Source organism: Apteryx rowi, unplaced genomic scaffold, assembly GCF_003343035.1.
Source record: "Apteryx rowi isolate R43461 unplaced genomic scaffold, aptRow1 scaffold_163, whole genome shotgun sequence".
Lineage (NCBI taxonomy): Eukaryota > Metazoa > Chordata > Aves > Apterygiformes > Apterygidae > Apteryx > Apteryx rowi.
The window spans coordinates 62,617-82,931 of NW_020447897.1; the positions used below are offsets into that span (position 1 = coordinate 62,617).

The 20,315-nt window shown below is 38.8% G+C and overlaps 1 protein-coding gene across 1 annotated transcript in view; it reads right to left on the bottom strand.

Annotated features, from left to right (window-relative positions):
* Nucleotides 1-19,951, bottom strand: part of DGKQ (diacylglycerol kinase theta) — a 78,024-nt gene extending 58,073 nt beyond the window's left edge. Inside the window, exons 1-5 of the mRNA XM_026059993.1 lie at nt 19,877-19,951; nt 8,345-8,444; nt 3,355-3,440; nt 2,494-2,619; nt 1,127-1,280 (exon numbers count right to left, since the gene is read on the bottom strand). Coding sequence (XP_025915778.1) covers nt 1,127-1,280; nt 2,494-2,619; nt 3,355-3,440; nt 8,345-8,444; nt 19,877-19,945 — 535 coding nt within the window. The 5' untranslated portion in view covers nt 19,946-19,951. The remainder of the gene's footprint in view (nt 1-1,126; nt 1,281-2,493; nt 2,620-3,354; nt 3,441-8,344; nt 8,445-19,876) is intronic.
* Between the last annotated feature and the right edge of the window lie 364 nt (nt 19,952-20,315).

A 20,315-nucleotide genomic window follows, 5' to 3' on the forward strand; every position in this document is an offset into this window, starting at 1 on the left:
AGCAAGCAAAACAAGACCTCCTCCCCCCTTCGCACTTTTACAGGTCCTTAGGTATATCTGCGTTACATATACTTATAGTTATGCAGTTTCCACAGTAACAGGACTGCTGCTACAGCTTGCGCAGATACGAACGCACAGCTCCTGCTAGCAACCAACTGCCTTCACATGCACAAAAACAGTCCGAGAAGTCTGACATCAAAGCAGAAAGCTCAAGAGCAACCTGCGAGGCTGGGAGAAAAGAAGTTGCTAACATTTAATTTCCAAGACCTACCTCACCTAAGCTTTCCTATTACATTCAAGCACAAAGAAAAACTTTACAAGAACATGCTAATCAAAAATGATTTCAATTGCTTAAAAAGATTCTCTTGCACCAAAAGAACTGTTAAGCCAACATATACTCTAGATGGCAGCACAACGTTACTTTGCTAAATAAATGATTTCCTTTCAGCACAGAAATCTTGAAAGGGCAAATGCTTAATCAAAGGGGGAAAGAGAAGTATTTGTATACAGGATACCCCAAATAAAAAGGAGCATGTATATCAGCAAGTGTTTACAGCAACGATAACCCTGATTTGCCAACCATATTGTCAGTTTTGATGTTTATGCTTTCTTTTTCCCATTAAGCATGGTTTCTGCATTACCTTGAATAATTTCAATAATCACTGTTGCGTGCACAGGGAAAGACACCAGACATAAAAAGGCACTGAAAATGTGTTCATCACTCCTCTCTCAATTTTTGCCAAAATAATCTGAGCTGTAACATAAGAGGAGGTTTTGTTCAAACACTTACTTAGAGTCCTGTCTTATTCTTGCAAACGTAGTAAACTGTTCACAAGTTTTAACTCCAGGGTTCTTGGAAGGAAACCTTACTGCGGGAAAATCAAGTCGTTTGTATGTTTGCTACTAAAAGAATAGCTTTCAGACCTGCCTTGTAAACAGTAAAGTTGAGGAATTCTGCATATAGTCTGCATTTAGGATCTCTATCCTGTAGTGCCCAGAATTAGCAAAAGGTCACAGTACATCCTCAAAAGCCAATGCAAAATTAGCAATCACATGCTTCAGAGAAACATAACACTAGGTTAAACACACTCAGCAATTAGTTGCAATCAGCTACGAAAGCTTTTACCTGGTTCTGTTTGCAAGTTCTCTGATATTCGAAAACAATGCAGTTTGCTGAAGTTGCGAGAATACAATCGCACACAGCTTGGAGGAAGAATCATATTCCTTAATCTTCCAAAAGTACATTCTGGTGTGACGATTATGTAGCAAGCAGCATGAGCCTATAAATAGAAGCACACCAGTTAAGCATTTACCAAAACACAAAGAAAATGAAAATGTTCGTAACAGAATACGCACTGGTACTGCAAAAAATCAGGTCGGAACGCATATAGACCTTCTATAAATCACTTCAATTTCAATKAAATCAGTGAGCCATTTTTCACCCCAAATTTTAATTTGTTCCATTAAGTTTTTATATAACTAACAGCGGGAAGTCTTAACACATGAAGAAACCCCAAGTATTGCAAACCTGCTCTATTACAAACTAAAGATTTTTAGACAGCTATCTGGAGAAGATTAAGATATTGAATCTCAAGCCCTGAATCTTACATTCTATATGTATATTTATTGGAGAGCTGGGGCAAGAGGGAGGATAAAGAGGTGGACAGGTTATGAAGAGCTTGAAAATAGCAGTATCTTCTTCCACAGTTGCATCCACTTGCAAATTCAGAGAGGTTTCAGGGGGTTTATTCCAAGGCCTGACTGGCTAGTTTCCGCTTTGTATTTGTGCTATATCTTCAGTCATTATTGAATATACACACCTTTATACGTGTGGCCATACAGCATGTTACATGTGTTAGACTGTTCTCAAAGCCAGTTTCCCCCACTCCAGAAATCATGAACCACATTAGAAAAACAAAAAAATACTAAAACTCTTTTTAAATGACTCAAATCATACCTGAAACACTGAATAACCTTGGCCTTTTAGATGACTTTGACATAATGAACCTCCTTGTGTATTAAGAGGCAGATTAATGATTTTATTTATCAAATTACTTCTCACTTGCCACCCCATCTGCTGCTCCTTTGCACTGCAATTATACTTCATCACTAGGCAGTATTCAGTGGATGAACCATTTTCTATCTACACAGCAGATTGTATATGATTGTACATGAAGAGCTGTGGCTTTCCTGGAGATTAAGGTCTCTGACCTTACATAATGCATGTGACTTAAAAGTAATTCTGATTTCACACAGCAAAAGCAACACCACCCTTGTAAGGAGAAACTTTTAAGTCCAATGGAATTTAAATTTAAAGTTTAACTGTGATTTTAAGAAGTGCTCCATTTTGATGACTAAAAGTAAAAAAACAAAAGATCGGACTTTCCATCTAACACACAAATATCACCAGCTCCAGGATTAGTCATGGCCTGAAAAGCCCAGGTCTAATATTTAATACAGTTCTCTCAAACACACCCAAGAATACTGACATACCAGAATGCCACACCATTCACATCTCATGCCAGACAGCACCTCAGAGGAGCCACAGGTTTTCTTGCAAACTTCGCATCGAGCACTTGAAGAGAGATTCCCCTCCCTCCAGTGGTGGTGGTAAGTATCCTAGGAAAACACATCACAGCTGAGCATTACACCAAGCACGGGATGCAGAAGCATCTTTGTTCTGACTTTCCAAATGAGTAATTCAAACAGCTCTGAGAAAACAGCAGACTAGGACATTAAGTATTTTCTTACTAAAGATATGGTCCTGAACACTCTTACATTTCATAAAAAACTTGCACATCAAACTATGCCCACAGTGCTTTGTCTTCACAGACCACCAAAAAAATACAACTCTTAAAAAAAAAATCCTGAAGATCAGCACTATCTTTGTATTTTACAGTGAAAAATCAAAGCCTTGCCTCAGAGAGACTGAAGAAAGCCTGAAGAACATGATAACGTTTGAAATGTCCAATTCTGTGATACAGTGCATCCAACACCTCAACATAAAGGAAGAAAAAATTCCATTGCCAGTTTCTGCCCTACCAGTATTTCAGTAAGATGCTGGATTTCTTCTTTTTCCTAATTACAATGTGGCATACACAGCACAGACACTTCAGTAATCCTTTTATAAACACCATAAATAGATGTATTTATTGGAATTTAAGTTCATCTCACTGTTTGCAATGCATTGTAAAACCACACGTCCCCTTCATCTACAAGTAAGGAATAAAAGCGCTTTGGAAATCATCAGTGTAAGAAAGAAAACACCAAGGCTCCTCCCTCTCCTCTACAGCCCTCGTTTTTACACTGAAAATGTACATACAACTACTCTGCTGCGTAGGTGTTGGTACTTACATGGTCCTGGTGCCCATCCTGGTGACACTGCCGGCAGTCACTACAAGCAAACAGGATACAATCGGTATGCACATGTAGCTCACAAACTAAAAACACGAAAATAAGAAAACTTCTTTAAGTTTGAATCCCTGGGTTTTTGCACCTTGTTCCTCCGCCCCCCCCCATCCTTCCTCCACTCCTTTTTGGCACCCTGTTTTCTTTCCTTCATGCTCTCTTCTGTTCAGCAAAGATAGACAACAGAAGCAGCTTATCATTACCGCCCTGTGGGTTGTTCAATTTCCTGTGTGTTAAACTGATGCAGCTAGCAAATACGAGGAAAGGCAAAAGTTAATTTTGCTCATAAGCACTTGCCATATTTCCTCCAGTACAGAAAGTTAAATTTGTAATAACCATCTGGCTTACTACAGCTTTGTCTTCCAGTTTCACAGGAACAGCTGCCTTTTCTAATATAATAATTGCTTGCATTCAGGCTCACTTTGATTTAATCGTATCTAAAAATGCTGAAGGTTAGCAGACCCTCATTAACAGAAAGCCTTTCATCCACATCCAAATACCATCAAGTCCTAAGCCTAAAATAATGGTCTTCCTGAAACCACCCTCCGTTGACAAATGTTACTCGCAAGCATGCTGGATTTGCAGGAGCATGTTCAAAACAAAACATGCTTTTCCGATAGAAAACTCCCTCTCTCCCCTCCCCAAATAATCTGATCTTTAGCCTCAGAACCTCCTGGAAACAAACAGAGATTGAGTATATTCAACAGAAAGACAGGGATTAATCCTTTGAGGTGCTGCCCAATTTCACCAACAGTACAAATAAAACACTCACAGCTTTCTTGCAGCACTGATAAAGTGAGTATTTTCCAATGTGTCTCATTTGTTTCTGCTGTTTGCAAGGTAATACGACACACAAAAGTCAAAACATGCAAAAATGACTGGACAGCTTGATTCATAGGGAGACTCCCAACCGCCAGAAAGCAAATTTAACTCAGGAAATAAATCCTCTTTATCATCAGATGACATTCAGTGGATTTAATTTTAAACACAGTTAGAATAAACTGGTACATTCAGCTCACAGGAGCTTTGTTCAAGCTGTCTTTGCATACTGTAAACCATCAGTTCATTGTCAGGAAAAAGAAAATGATCATTTTTTCAGAGCATTCTCCTAAACAAGTTTAATGTTGCCTTCCGAAATATCTATTAGATCCTTCAGCTAGAAGAAGTTTTAGTGAAGCCTATCGAGTTTTATGCAAGTTTTTCTTTTTCTTTGGATAACTACTTTCATTCTTTAAAAGCTGACTTGAAGAAGTATCAGATATAAAAGAAGGGAGAATCCAGAAAAAACAGCAAAAATACTATATTCCAAGCAATCAGTCATAAGAGAAAAACCTCAGCAAGTAAAAAACTCAATGCCTAGCTTTGTAACTGCAGGACTTAGAGAAGTTCTCTAAGGATCTCATAAATAGATATGGATGAAAAAGATCCAGCTATAGCTGCTTTTTGAAGAGTTGTATATACAAGTACTCCGGGAAGGCATCCGATTTTGCTTTGAGTAAATGAAACTAGTCAAGCTTCAAATTCTTCAAGGTTTTTTTTTAGCTCTGCTCAAACAAGTTATTGTTCCAAGCGTATCAGAACAATCTGAAGACGGAGACCTGAAGATTGGACGGTGGCCACTGCGAACGTCAGCCATCCTATCTGAAAGTATCTTGAAAACAGCATTAAATTACCCAGCGCATAACACCTAATTTTGAAGTCAATCTCCAAGCTCTAGAAAAGGCAGTCAATGTTAACACTGTTTTACTTGAACGCTGCAGAAAACTACGATCTACCACCATGCAAAAGCAAAGCCTACTGTAACAGACCTTACTAACTTAACCACAAATTTTCACATAGTTCCCCACAATAACACATCTTACTGCTTTAGAGAACTCAAAAGCCTCTTTCCAAGGTGTAACACTGCCCCTCCTTTGCCTGAACTTCTTCTCGCCAAACCACATCCGTATATTTAATACAAATATTTTACAATTCTGTAAAAATCTAGCTCGAAGTCAAGCTAGACTCTTTGCCTTGTGCCCTCACTAAGAGTTTCTGTAAACCAAATAACGGCTTCGAGGAATTAACAAAAGTGTTTTATCATTAATTCTGCTAATGCAAGCACAACTCAGAGGTTTTTTTCCCCTGCTTCAAGACATATCTGCCGCTTCTGACACAAGCTCCCCAACTCAGAGTTAGTAAGAAAGAAAACGTGTGCATGTGAAGGGCAGCAGTGGCACAGAATGTGTTAAAAAGAAAAAACCTTAAGATAGCCTCCCCACTGACAGGAAAGATACAGCTGTTGGTCTGTAAAGATAAATTCAAATTAGGGGGCCTACAAAAATGCCAACAATTTAAAAAAAAAAAGTTTCATCTTTAGCAGCCCTCCCCTGAACTACACAATTTTTTAATTCACAAGAGAATGAGGGTATTGTTCAAGTTATTCAAGAAAGTGCTGTGAATTCGTTCTTAAATGCCAACAATCAAGTTGGTTTATTTGAGATGCATCAATTTGGCAGAATAATCTTTTAAATGTTAACTGCTCTCCCTCAAAAAAAAAAAAATTCCATCCTTTAAGTAAAAATTTTAACAGACAAGCAATTTGCTACTCCTGATTGATGCTTAAAAAGAAACTTTTACAACAGATCCAACACTAACAAATGTTTGAGTTCCTCCCTTTTCTCCTTTTACTTTTCTTTCCAAGAAGAAGGGCTGGAAAGAAAGAGGAACACTAGCCATTATGAATCAATCAAGCTTTAACTCTGTTGAAACTGTTACCAGTGCATTCTACAGCAAAAATAGCTATCCAAAGCACATGAGTAATTTTCAGCAGAATTTGGATTTCAAATACCATAACAATTTTTGCTTAAGTAGTGTAGGTACTTCACCGCACTACAGTTTAATATTCATACATGCTCATTTTCCAGAACAGAGATTTAAGAGCTCCTCTCACACCCACGCACAGTGTCCAGTATTTATATGAAATTTTCCACTTTCTTTACAAAACAGAAAATTTAGAAATCACAAAACTAAATTTATTTTACTGTAAAATGTGAAGAACATAAACCAAAATATTTAAAATGGACATCTAATGTGAATCATTTGCCTAAAAAAGGTAATTTCATCTTAACCTCCCCCCTTTTGTACCTTAATTATGGCAAAGATTTCAACAAAAACTCATTTAAATTTCAATATCAGAGAAGAACACTGTAAGTGACAGCTGGCTTGTACTATTAAGCACTGTCATTAGAAGTAAGCAAAAAGAAACTTTAACATCTAAATTTAAAAGCTTTACAGTTTAGAACAGCTGACTTTAAAACAAATTCTAATATTATTTTTAAAGAGTAAAGGAAGAATCTTGTATGTTTTAGGAACTCAACTGCCCCTTTTAAACCACATTTGGGAAAAATGTCAGAGAAACAAATTGTAGACTTACTATTATTCAGAAAACAGGATGGCAAACAAAGTCATACCACATAAAACAAAAATCCTGTTTAATCCACACTAGGAACACAACTTCCGAACCTTTACTGAACCAGAGAAAAATGTCCAAACATTTGTAATACCTAAATATAACTAGTAATTTCACATGTTTCTTGTTTAAAAACATTTAAATGAAAACCTCAGAAAAAACTTTTCCTTTGCAATGGGTTCAAAGTTAATACAATAGAATTAAAATTCTAAGAATGTAAAATCAAAATTTAGATTAAAATAGATCACTAAACTAAAACTATTTTGCGAACAGCTACAAGACAATAGCTAATGAAAATTATTTTCTTTTAAAATTTTTTATGTTTGTTTAAATGCCAGATATAAGTTCTGAATCTTCTAAACACAGGTCATCTGAAAAGACTCTGTGGTATCTCTAGCTTCATGACCATCCCACCAATTCATCCAATGCACGTGGTAATTATGTTTAAGTAACAGACTCTGATGAGCCAGAAGACTATTTCACATTCCTTGCACAACTCACAAGACAAAAGCAGGGACAAAAAACAATGTACCTCTATGGCTCCAAATTCTCTGATCAAAGACAAATTTTCCCCTACACATACATGTAAACAACCATATCAAATAAGACAATATTTTTAGCACAACAGCAATTGTAGCATTTCAAATGCCTATACAATTGATTCTTCTCTCAGTATACTATTTTCTTAACAGTTCACAGGCAATATTCTTCTAAAACACTGAATTCTCTTCAAGCTTACAACTGCCACAGAACATTAGAAATTCAGGGAGCTCAAATGAAGCAAGAAAGAATTAAGGAGCTGCCCCAAACCGAAACCAGTGAAGTATCTGTGCCAACATGTATTTCAAATTGGTGGATCCTGAAATTCTGGGGTTAGGGTGATTTATTTGATTATTATTACTATTTTTTAAGAGAGTATGTCAGAACACTCAGAGCAATATTATTTTGACAGATAATATTTTCAAATACCTTTCCATCTAAGGCACCATATCCCCTTGGCAAGGAATGGATTTTTGAGACTGCCAGCACAGAGAAAAGTTATATTCTATTCTTTTGCAGGAAGGGGGAGGTTTTAGAAACATGAATACCAGATGGTCCCCTGTAGTCAAAGCTTCCAGTGGAAAACTGAAATAAATTACTCTAATAGGAGAAGTCTTTATTTTGCAGTAATAGTGTCTCATCCCTTGTACCTCTCAGGCATGGGCTCATAGCACACCACCAAAACCACAGACTGGCTCAAAGTAAATTGGAGGAAATGTAAAAGACAGTATCCATGTTTGACAATAGTTGCCTTAATTTAAGGTACCCTTTTCCATGGTCAGTTAGTGCATGATAAACAAACCAAAAAGTCTCTCAAATGCAATAAAGGCATAGCCAACTTTTCCATTAGCACACATTACATCCTTTGTGTGCGTTCACATACATAAGCAAAGCGTACATTACTGGATAACAGACAGACAGCTGTGTAAGCAGGTAGTAAGTTACCTTCACATCGAAAGGCAGGTGAATCTAGTGACTTTCTGCACACAGTGCAAAACTTTCTTTTATAATGTCCTGGAGGCCCAAAACAGTGTGCAACTGGAACCTGCCAATGAAGAAGACATGATATGCCATTAGCTACAACCTTCAAAACGGCAGTTACTATTCACAGAGACTGCCTTACCATGCAAGACAGTATAGTATACACAATGTGGACTTAAGCAAGTTTGAGAACAAGTATACATCCAAGTCACTCTGTAAAAAATAAGTCACATTTAGAAGTATATATTTAAAATATTTTTAAAATATTTAAAATATTTATTTTAAAATATTTATTTTTTAAAAAAAATTAGGTGTATATATTTTAAGGGCTAGTCAATTTCTTGATGCTTCATTGTGCCATGAATCTGAAGGGTTCCTTTTGGTTCTGTTCCGTGCAACTTGTCTGGCACCACAGCTTCTGTCCCCAAGGGTTCTTAGTCAAAACAAGGTCCATAAAATAGCAATAGCTGCATGTGTACAACTACAGACAAAATACCCTGAAGATACACACGAGATAATTCTTAGAAGCTCAGGACTGCCAAAATCCAGCACCCTCCATATGCCTTTCACCTTTTCTCCTAATACAGCCCAGCCAGGTGACTGACCAACAAAAGCAATGGCCCCAAACCAACTTTCCAGAGCCTGGCTGGTACTGAAATCTGGCTCCAAAGTACGTCAGTACCAAGACTGCATGGCACTGCAGGGGGAAAGAAGATACACTGCAAGATCTCATTGCTGAGAGCCACACCAATGGTTTTAACTAATGTATGTCTAACATAACATACTCTTAAGCTAAAACGGTGTGGGGGTCCCTTGGATTATTAATTAATATTGAAAACTGGAAGCAATGGTACCATTTTAAGGCAGAGGCAGAAAAGAACAACAGAAAAAAAGACTGAAAATGAAGAGTAAGAAAAATACTTCAGTTTTATACTTGTTCTAGAGACCATTCTTCCTACAAAGAAGAACATCCTTGTCAAATTGACATTCACGCTAGAAGAAAGAAGCATAATTGCATCTTTAAACTTCTAGAATGCAAATGACTTCCTTAAAATTGTACAGTGATTTATGTTAATAACTTTTCAAAATTTTAAAACTGAAAATTATGTATCCCCTTACATCTTGACCTCAGCAACCCACATATCCTTCCTGACAAAAATACCAGATTTATCTTCTGGTTCCTGCAGCACAAAAAGTTGTGACATATTTCTAATAAAAGCTGACAAATGGTTATTGCAGCATCAAATGAAATTAATAGTTTCCATTAGAAAGTTGAAAATAATGACTTCAAATATGCATAATCACAGACACTTTCTTTTCCTCCCAGATGCTCTAGTAGATAATCCCCCAAAGTTACTGAGCAGGATTTGAGTGTTTTTCCTTGTATATTAGGGTCTTCCTGTGAAATACTAGCAGCAAATTTGACACATACTGGGAACAGAGCATTTGATAACCCAGAAAGTCCCTTCCAGATATAAAGGTCTAATCCCCAGTGTTTCTGCCTCTGGACAGCCACGCACAATTCTGCTAAACAATTCTGTACTTGAAGCATGCAGAGTGAAATAAGCAAGAAAAGGTTTAGGCATGAGGGGAAGAGAACATCGCTGCAAGTTTAATCAAGATAAATCACCATCCCCAAAATTGCGTAGCGTGTGGTTCCTCTAATCCACCTCAGAATTAATTTTGTGGAGGTAAGGGAAGATGAAGGTGGGTGTGAAGTATGCCCACTCTAAAAGACCTGGAGAGGATTGCACCCTGCAGTCAAGAAGCACCTTGGATCCCCTGCTGACCAGGAAATTGTCTGTCCAGATCCCAGGCTCCCCGGCACACCGGGCTGCCAGCCAGCCTGCCCAGAGGAGTTCACATCAGCATCTCCAAAATGATGGATGACAGAATTTCCATGGCTTCAAAAGTTTCAAATTTTTTGGGTTTTGGACCAGTTCAGGATTTAAAAAAAGAGCAACAAACCATGCTTCGGTGTCTGTCTCCTACTGCCACCCAACCCAAATGGAAATTTCATTCTCTGCACAACTTCAGTTCGAATTGACACAAAGTTCACGATCGGCTTGAGTTATTTTGTTTTAAAATCAGAATATTCCAGCTATATAATGCATGCTTATAAAAAGAAAATATACCTTTGGAAAAGGATAACATTTCTCAGACAAGCTGGGGGAACTTTAATCAAACTATCATAGATTCTGCTCAAAGCTGACAATCCTTACTCAGTCTTCTTTCATCTTCAAGCTATTTCTTCAAGGAAAGTGCACTCCTCCCTCAAAAAACCCTTCACAGTAACACACAAGTTACCTGCCTTAGCTATTTTGGATGTAACAAGCCAGAGCTCTCAACCAGCCTTCAAGTTCTGAGTGTCACCTTCAAGTCATCTGCCTGCATTACTCCCATCACAGCCCAAAGCGCCGTGGAGACAGCATTACTCAACGCAGCCGTATTTTTGGGGAGATCGAATGCAGAGACCTTCTCCAGCTCCAGATGGCTGAATAACCTGCTTTGGAGACCCAGCATGAACTTGCAATCCCCTCAACAACCAGTGCTTATAATACAGAGAACTTTTTATACCCTGCCTTGAATCTGTCTATTTTATCTTATACCTGGCATAGAAATGCAGGATTTTCCTTTTTGCTTGTTGTTCTAGTGTTTAATAACAAAGAAAAGTTTTACTGAAGAAAAAGGACACTCCACAGATCAAAACAAAGTTTTGTGAAAAATAGTGGCTATTTTGGGAAAGGACTTTGGCATGAGCCAAACTCACTCTTATTCAGGGTCTGGCCATATTTCTGTAGAAGACTCAAAGGAAGGAGACTGAGAGTCTAAACTCTGCAGTTGTTCGAGCCCTGGCGACATCCTCTGAAATCTCAAGCCACTGCTAAAAAGAAAAGACAACAACTTGCTCATTGAAAGGTGAGGTGACACTGATTTGAAAAGCTATTCCTTCAGCTTCCTTTCTGAAACAAGCCGCAGAAACTTTGCTTATTATGAGCGGCCTTTTAACTTGCTTTAGTGGTGACAGGTATGACACCAGCGCCGAGCCAGTGGGAAAGAGGACGAGAGGAACAGGGAAGGAGAGAAAATGTAAAAGAGGAAGATACAACCTCATGAACTAATCAACCACACACTCTTTCTTCCAGCGGCTGCCTCAGTTTTTCCTCTCCCCTCAAACAAGTTCCAAGCACCATATATATAAAGAAAAAAAAGCCAAACCTCTAAACTCTTAGATTGGGAAAGCCAGGCAGAAAGCATTTCAGAATTTGAAATGATACCAGTTAAAGAATAACAGATAACCATCAGTGTAAATACAGCAAACTAGAGACACACTGGGTGGTCTACAGAGAGAAAAATTAATAATTGATGTAAGTTAAAAGACTACTTTCCCAGTAGGACTACTTAAATTACTTTATGTAAACCACTAATATCGATTTCCACAGAAAGAAGCAGAAACTTTCTGATGGTAATACTGTTAAATGACATCTAAGTGCCCTTACAGTATTGATCAAATGTCTATTGACAACGTATAATGGTAACACTCCAGCATGTGCTCCAGAATGACCTTGTATTCGTGGACAAGATATTGCTAGTTCCCTGCTTTGTTTCCTGAAATCTGTTAAGATATCTAAAGCAGTACTGCATGCAACACATTTCTGTATAAGTTCCTATCAACTTATAATAAAACCAGATCCTACGGAAATCTAAAACTTACAGAGTATAACCCCTTTGGTGCTATTTGTGTAACTGTACAGAAAGACACCGTGCAATTTTATCATACAGAAATGCAGAAAAAAAATGCATCTCGAGCAACAAACTATTTTTAACCTTCAGACGTTTACCATCATCACAGAGCTGTGCACAGGCACACTATTTTTGAGAGAAAAAAGAGGAGAAGGAACTGCCTTCTTTCTGCAATGCCTTTTTAAGTTGTTGCTCATACTGAAATGCCACAGGCTAGCAAGCATGTAGGCAAAAGCAGAGAATCATTATTTTAAGTGCTTTTAAATATTTGAAGTATTTGAGTATTTGGGTATTTTCCCCTGAAACGGAATTGCTATTCACAGAACAGCCCAGTTTTCACCCAAACTTCCTGGTTCATGAAGAAAGTCAGTTCAAGTCGAGTGTTACTGGGCTGCAACCTGCTGGACATCTCAGTGGGGAGGTGCAGAGTTACAGGAATGGCTGTTCTTCGTTGTGCTGCAGCCACTGGACTACCAACTCAAGCAGAAGAAAGCTTTTAGCCTGAATCCTGTATCAAGGACTACCAGGCTGAAGCAAGAATGACAGAAATACAGATATACCAAAAAACAGCCCAACAGCTGCTGTCTTGGGCTGCCTGAAAAAAAGAACAACCTGCTAAAAACTTCCTCCAGGCCTGTGTCTAAATATTATTTTTCCCACGTATATCCTCTGCCATCATATCAGAGAGCTTTGCACCATTGGTGGGATTTTGTAAAACACGTCAGAGAGCACTAGTTTCAGGGACTATGGTAGCATTTGGCTGATTAGCTTCAAGTAGCAAAGGACACACAGAAATAAGCATGCAAACACCCTCACAATAGCCTGCAAAGGTTGAGCAAAGGGAATTTAACTTGAGGTCACTAGTTTCAGTTCAGCAACACCGTGGCATTTTAAGGATCGGCACAACTTGCCATCAACAGTCTTCACAAAACGCCCAAAAGATAGTCGCATGGGGTCTTTCACAAAGACTGCTTTCAATTTAAAGGCAAAAAATAATTTAAAAAAATACTGATACGAATTAAAATGAATGAGCATTTCTGAAACAAGAACACCTATGTTTTCTGATGTTTCAAGTGCAACATGCTTCCTTATTTAACATTCCTAAGATTTGTTCTGATGACATAAACCTCTCCTCTCTAGATGTACTCAGGGTGATGAAATGTGAGCAAATCCCATGATTATTATGTCCAGGTAATTAAGTCTAGACCACATGTCTAGGCCATACCCTCTCTGAGGGAAGCTAACAACTGGAAGTGATTCATCTTTCCACAGTATCGACATCTCCCTCAATTACTCACTTACTGCTCAGTAATTCTAAAAACCCCTTTGTTGGCTTGAAGCTTCTCTGCTTCTAACATTGAAAGCTCTTTAATCCTAGAATATACTGGATTTTGCACTGTATTTCTACTTTTTCATAGTAGGGATAAAGCCTGTCAATTACTTTTACCTATGTCCCAAATGAAGTTCTCCCTCCAAGCACTTGTTACATCAAGTTGGTGTTAAAAGGCAACTTTCACTACGGAAAACTCATATGGAAACTTTGAAATCAGGCAAGAATATTATGTTAAATGGTGTCAGAGCATATCACAGCACAGGAAAAGAAAGAAGGTTAAATATTTAGAATGAATAATCAAAATATTAATTAGGGCTAATGCAAGGGAATAATGCACACACCCATATGCAAGGATTTTTTTTCTCCATGCCATAGATCTGAGACAGGACATTAGGCCTTATCTAGATATATGCAAGCAAGCTCTCTAGGATCCTCTGTAATGGAAACTAGACAGCAAATTTCATACCATTTCAAATCAGGAACCTGTGATACTTCTATCAGGAAATAAGATTTGTATAAGAGCTTTCCACTGTAATTACAAGTTGCTTGGTCTAGCGTTTTTCGTACTGCAAACAGAAGCTGACACGTAGGAGACGGAAACACTCCTTCCTTTTATTATTACAGAAGAAATCAATGCTCATCTCCTGCTATCAAGATAAAGAATTTAAAGAACAAGCTTGATAAAACTTCATAAAATTCCACACTATTTCTGAACTTGCAAAGTCACAGGTGGAGCTAAGGGGCCAGTCTGGGAATTTGCAGCTTGCATCAAGTTTACAGCAAGACAGGGAGCTCCTGAGCTTAGAAAGTAGGGTGTGCACAGTCCTTCCCTTTTACTTCAACTGCTGGCTGCTGCTTTGGGCAGGAAAAGGAGGAAAACTTGGAGTAAAGAAGAGCTTAGAGGCAATCAATTTCACACCTTACAGGGCTTCCAAATTACGCCATGGAGATTTTACACTCTGGGCAGCTGCCTTGTTGAAACAATGCAGCTCACAAAACTACAAGTCAGCTGTTTAAGAGCTAGAGACAAACCACTCTTGGTGAAGGTGGTTAGGGCCATCAAGCAAACTTCAAGGTAAAATCAGATCAGTCCAGAATCCAACCATTTCTACAACATCCTCCAGAAAAACTCACACCAACAAAGCCTCTTTATCACAGTCAAGTAAAAGGGGAAGATGAGAGAGAGGAAAGAACTTTCGCAAAAATGTCTGTGTGTCAAAAAAGAGGAAGAATATTAAGCATACATTTCATGCAGTCCAGTTCATGTTACAGATATAATTTCTGCCCCCACCCCCAAAAGCATTAGTATACAACAACATGGGCAGGATAAAAAGTCCCTTGATAGATGCATGCCAAATACGAAATATTTCTAAGACATGAGAGATAACAAAGGCATGTCAAACTGCTTATTTAAAGTATTTGCATTTTGGCCTGTTTTCTGTGAGAGCCTTCTAAAGGAAGCACAGTAAAGAATTTCACCAAGTATTCACCAAAGTATTTGTTCCCCATGTTGGAATAAAACCTACAACACCTGCAACTACTGTCACAAAATCACATAACGGTTGGGGTTGGAAGGCACCTCTGCAGATGTTCTGGTCAAGCAGGGTCAGTAAAGCAGGTTGCCCAAGGTTTTGAATACCTCCAAGGATGGAGACTGCACAGTCTCTCTGGGAAATCTGTTCCAATGACCATCATCACAGTAAAGGAGTGTTTTCTTACATTCAAGTGGAATTTCCTATGCTTCGGTTTGTGCCCATTGCCTCTCAGCCACTGGGCACCACTGAAAAGAATCTGACCCCTTCATCTTTATGTCCCCCTGTCAGATACTTATAAACATTGCTAAAATCCCCCTGAGCCTTCTCTACTCCAGGCTGAACAACGCCAGGTCTCCCAGTCTCTCCTCATGTGACAGATGCTCCAGTCTCCTAAACGTCTTTGCGGCCCTCTGCTGGATTCGCTCCAGCAGGCGTGTGTCTTTCTCATACTGGGGAGCCTGGACAGAGCTGGACCCAGCACTCCAGGTGTGGCCTCGCCAGGACTGGGCAGAGGGGAAGGATCACCTCCCTCCACCTGCTGGCCACGCTCTACCTAATGCAGCCCAGCATACCATTGACCTCCTCTGCAACAAGGGCACATCGCTTGCTCAAGGCCAAATCGGTGGCCGCCAGGACCCCCAGGACCTCCTCTGCAGAGTTGCTCTCCAGCAGGACGGCCCCCAGCCCATACTGGTGCCTGGGGTTATCCCCTCCCAGCTGCAGGACTTGGTATTTCCCTTTGTTGGGCTTCGTGAGATTCCTGTCGGCCCATTTCTCCAGCCTGTCAAGGTCCCTCTGAATGGCAGCACAACCGTCTGGTGCATCAGCYACTGCTTCCAGTTTTGCATCGTCTGCAAACATGCTGAAGGTGCATTTGCTCCCGTCATTCGGGTCATTAATGAAGATATTAAACAGTACTGGAGCYGGTATTGGTCCCTGGGGTACACCACTAGTGACTGTCAAGGAATGATTTTCCAAAATTGGATTCTGAATTTTTTCCTCTCTACCCTCCAAAATGACCATTCAGTCCAATCATATCAGCTTGCAATTCCCAGCTTGCTAGGCTCTTCGTCATGTGTTAAAATGTCTATAAACCATTTGAAACAACATTCTTTAAAAGCTAATTCTGTGAAGTAATCGCACACACAAAAAATCAGACATTTCAGACAGCTGCATGAGATCAGGGAATTTATTAGGCACATGAAGCAATAGCCAAACTTTTCCACCTTCTTTGTCTCCYGCTTTGTTGGGCTTCCTAATGCTTCTTGGATGGGGAAGAGAGGGAAAGAAAGGAAAGAAAAAGAGGGCCTGTGCCCTTTAGCTGTCGAAGTTTAGATGCTGCTGTTCTGTATCTGTTAAGTATGAAGCGTCCAATACAGAATAGACTACTGGAAGTGTTGAGAGGGAAAGTTATCCTAACCTGTGTATCCTTTTTTCCTCTTTCCTACTTCCAGTTTTCTAGCAGTTTGAGAAACACAGTAACCAACCCAAATAACCAACTATTCACAGCTGAATACAGCACCCGGAGGGAAAGACTCAGGTCAGCAAATAAGACCAGCACTTGCTCACCTCAGCAAAGATCTCTGCGAGCAGTAAAATCTTTTTCTGTATCACATTCTGTAAAGGCAACTGCCACCCAAATTCTAAACTTCAAAGTTTTTATTTTTAGCATAGCAACCTTGAAGAGAAAGCGATGACCTAAACAAGCAATTGTCTATTCCAGACGTCCTGCCTGTAAGAACAAAAGCACATAAGGAAGTGTTGTGAACAGTCTATCAACAGTTCATGAAGTGGAAACCATTAAAAACAATTACGCTAATACAGCAACACAACAACTACCTGAGAAAAAACAAGCATTACAGATGTCTAACTTCACTGAAAAACACTTCTAGAATACTCTCATGCCTGTTTAGTTTTCAAAGTACAGTTATATAGAAAAAGTACACACATAAGGCAAATCTAAGGGACAAAAAAATCCTGTAAGACAATCTCATGCCTACCCAACGAAGATGAAGAAAATAAAACTCTATTTCACAATTGGTCAAGGAGGTTTTGTTTTCATTGTTACTTAAGTCTGTTTGTTTTTCACACATACCTCAGAGTAGACAAATACTTGGGGAAATATGGAGGAGAGAAGGTTTGAATTTCGAACAGTTGCAGAGGCGTCATGGATGAAACAAATCAAACCTCCTGCAAACCATAAAACCAGGAACCTGTTCGTAAGACTTAGCCATAAAGTCTTGTTTGGAAACATCATGACCTGGATCCAGTCTAAAATACTAAACGCAGGTGAGAATGATTAGTAACAGTACAAAAAACTGCTAAGGCAGCCTTAAGATTGAACTCATCAGAAATTGATCTGAGACTGGATGCAGTCATGTCATGCTTGCAACTCTGTGGGCTTTCATTTGACCCTGGAAATGAAATCTTACCCTCAGGAATGAAAGTTTCCATGAAACATCTACTGAAAAATTATTCCCTGACAGCTTGACTTAGTATCAAATGACACACACTCTCATGAGCTTTAGGAATTGTTATCTTCTCTAGATGAAATCCAGGGGATTAAAAAAAGAAAAAAAAAGTAATTTCTGTAATACACTGAGCATTAACATATTAGGAAAAATGATCAGAAAAAAAGTCCCCCCGTGATCCCTCCTACATCAGACCTTTTCCTAAAGAAACACTTTCAAATAATCTGAAAGGAAGGCAGGGATATTATAGAAAGAAAAAAAAAGAAAAAAAACTTTCCACACAGTCTATAAACCATCATCATTCGTTTCTGCTCTGTTATGTTTTATAAGCAAGTGCCAAGTTTTATATTTACTTGACAGAGCTTTCACGCAAAACAATGTCTCCCATATGGCAGACTTCACTTGCACAGCAGACTAGAATTAACGCAGCTTGGATGATTGCGTCAAGGAAGAAAAGACTGTCCAAAAGAAATGGCACAATCTAATATTTTGAAACGTAATCATATAGTTCAGCATGGATAAAGCAGAAGACCCTTTGCACCTAAATACAGCAACACTAAACCATGGACAGCTTTGAGGGCAGAAAACAGCAATCAAACAAGACAAATTCCGCTGCACAGTAGGAATATTTACATTTTATGCTTAAAAAATAAATAATTAGATAAAATGTTCGCRTTGGGGTGAGTGGAGAATAAGGACTGGCAAAAGAATGAAAAAAACTAGACTAACACCCATGACTGAAGCAAGCAAAAGCATTAATGCATGGTGAAAACGCTGCATCTAATGTAAGCGTAAAGCAACAGGTACTATTTTTAACAAGAAATAAAAGTTAAATTCACAAAAAAACAGTCACAAGTGTCCAATACTCTGACCCTCCTCTCTGAATTAAATCGAATGTTTCTCAGTTGGATTTGTACTATCCCCTTAAAAGGTCTTTGCAAAGATACCTGTACTGCCTGACTCATCCTTCCTTCTCCCATGCTACAACTGACTGCCAGCATATTGAACCAGCAACAGATGCTAATCCTTAGTAAGAGCATTTCTCACTATCTACGTGTCCATTTATTTTGGATTCTAAGACTTACAGCAATGTTTTTTAATCTACTGGCAACCTTTCTGCCAACATAAATTAATACCTCTCAAGATGAAAATGTGGGGGGGAAGGGGAAGTGTGTAACGAAGCCTGAGTGGCATTATGATCTAGACAAACTCAGTTAAAGAAAAGCGAGTGGCTAGCTTCTCTCTGTCCACTTCCCGCTATTCTATTATAATGCCCTTTGACCCCAAATCAAGTATGCACTCCTTGCCTTAAACCTACCGGCAGCAACTTGGCTACTTCTCACTTCATATTGTTAGTTACACTTCGTTTTTAAGCCTTCCCCTCCCTCCCCTCACATGTTTCTTAAGCACAGAAGAACCTGCAAAGCTATTTAGGATAAAGAAGGGAATGCACCCCCCATTCCAAGGCTTCCAGATCTACACAATGAAAATCTCATGAATGTGCTATTATTCAATGATGTCAATACTGCTCATGACTTATTCATTCTGATTTTACAGCAAGGTCTCACTTGACTTTTGCCCAGCTCCTTAAGATATTTGTATTGCTTTACTACATATTTAGAARGCTTCTAACCCCCCACTTTCCTTCCTTCTGAACTTAGCTTCTTTAATCTTGTAGTTACATCACATTATCTTCTTCTAAAGTTGATTCATCTTTCACACTTTCTTAAAACAAGCTCTTAAGTTGGAAGTCATGCGGGGGAAACAGTCACAAGGCATGTGAAAAACAAGTACTTCATCAGTAACCTAAATAAACAAATTTGCAAACATTTCCATCAATTGAAGCCCTGTCTTCTGATTTTTTGCTTTCAAAATTCAGGGTTTTTCATGCATTGATTTTATTCTCTTGGGCACGATAACTGAGATTCAAAATGTGTGCATGAGCAAATCCTTAAGGTTCAGCAATCAACAGAAGCCAAACTGCTCCTTCACTAGGCAGAAAACCTTTAACTGCAATTGCTGTAAAAAAATCAATGGAGTACAAAGATCATCTTTAGTATGATGCGCTGTATGGTTTTCTGAGTGCAATTCCTATCAATCAGTCACCACACTCCATTACAGCAAGTCATCCAGGTAATGACACATATGTTAAAAAAAAAAAAGTAATATTTAAAGAATGCAAATAACCACTCTTCAGACAGTCTGTCTACAGCCACCTATTTGCAGGCAAGTTTGAAGGGAAATGTAAAACTTTGCCTCTGCATCATAAAAAAAGAAAACCTCATTGATGAGTAGCATATTTGACTTAAACAGTAATATATTAACAAGCCACTATGTTAATACACTGTGGCTGTTAGCGATAAATTTGTGCCATTATCCCAAGAAAGAGACGTGACAGTGTGTGCTTACTCACCCTTACAAGGCTTGGAGCAATACATGAGCATGGTATCTTCACATTCTTGAGGCACTTTTCATGAGACATGAAGTTGCAAACTGTGGAACAAAAAAGAAATGTTAGCAAGTCTTTCAAAAACAAGGGACATTTCTGTTAAAAACCAAAGAGCCACATGTAGCCAAATGCAGTTAGGAACAYATCTTTTTTTAGTCACAATAGCTCTCCCCTAGCTTTGAATATGTACGTYACTGTCACACATCTTGCAACGTGTGAACTGCAACTAGTTTTGTTACTAAAATGTTAGTGATAGAAAAGTTAGGAAGAAAGCTATCTCTGAGTGAGTTACCTACAGCAAGTCATTTCCCCATTCTCTCTATAAGCACCGAATGGGATCTTAATATTCAGAAGAGATTTTAAAGTAACTGTCTACGGTCAGAAATAGCTCTTTGGTATAGCC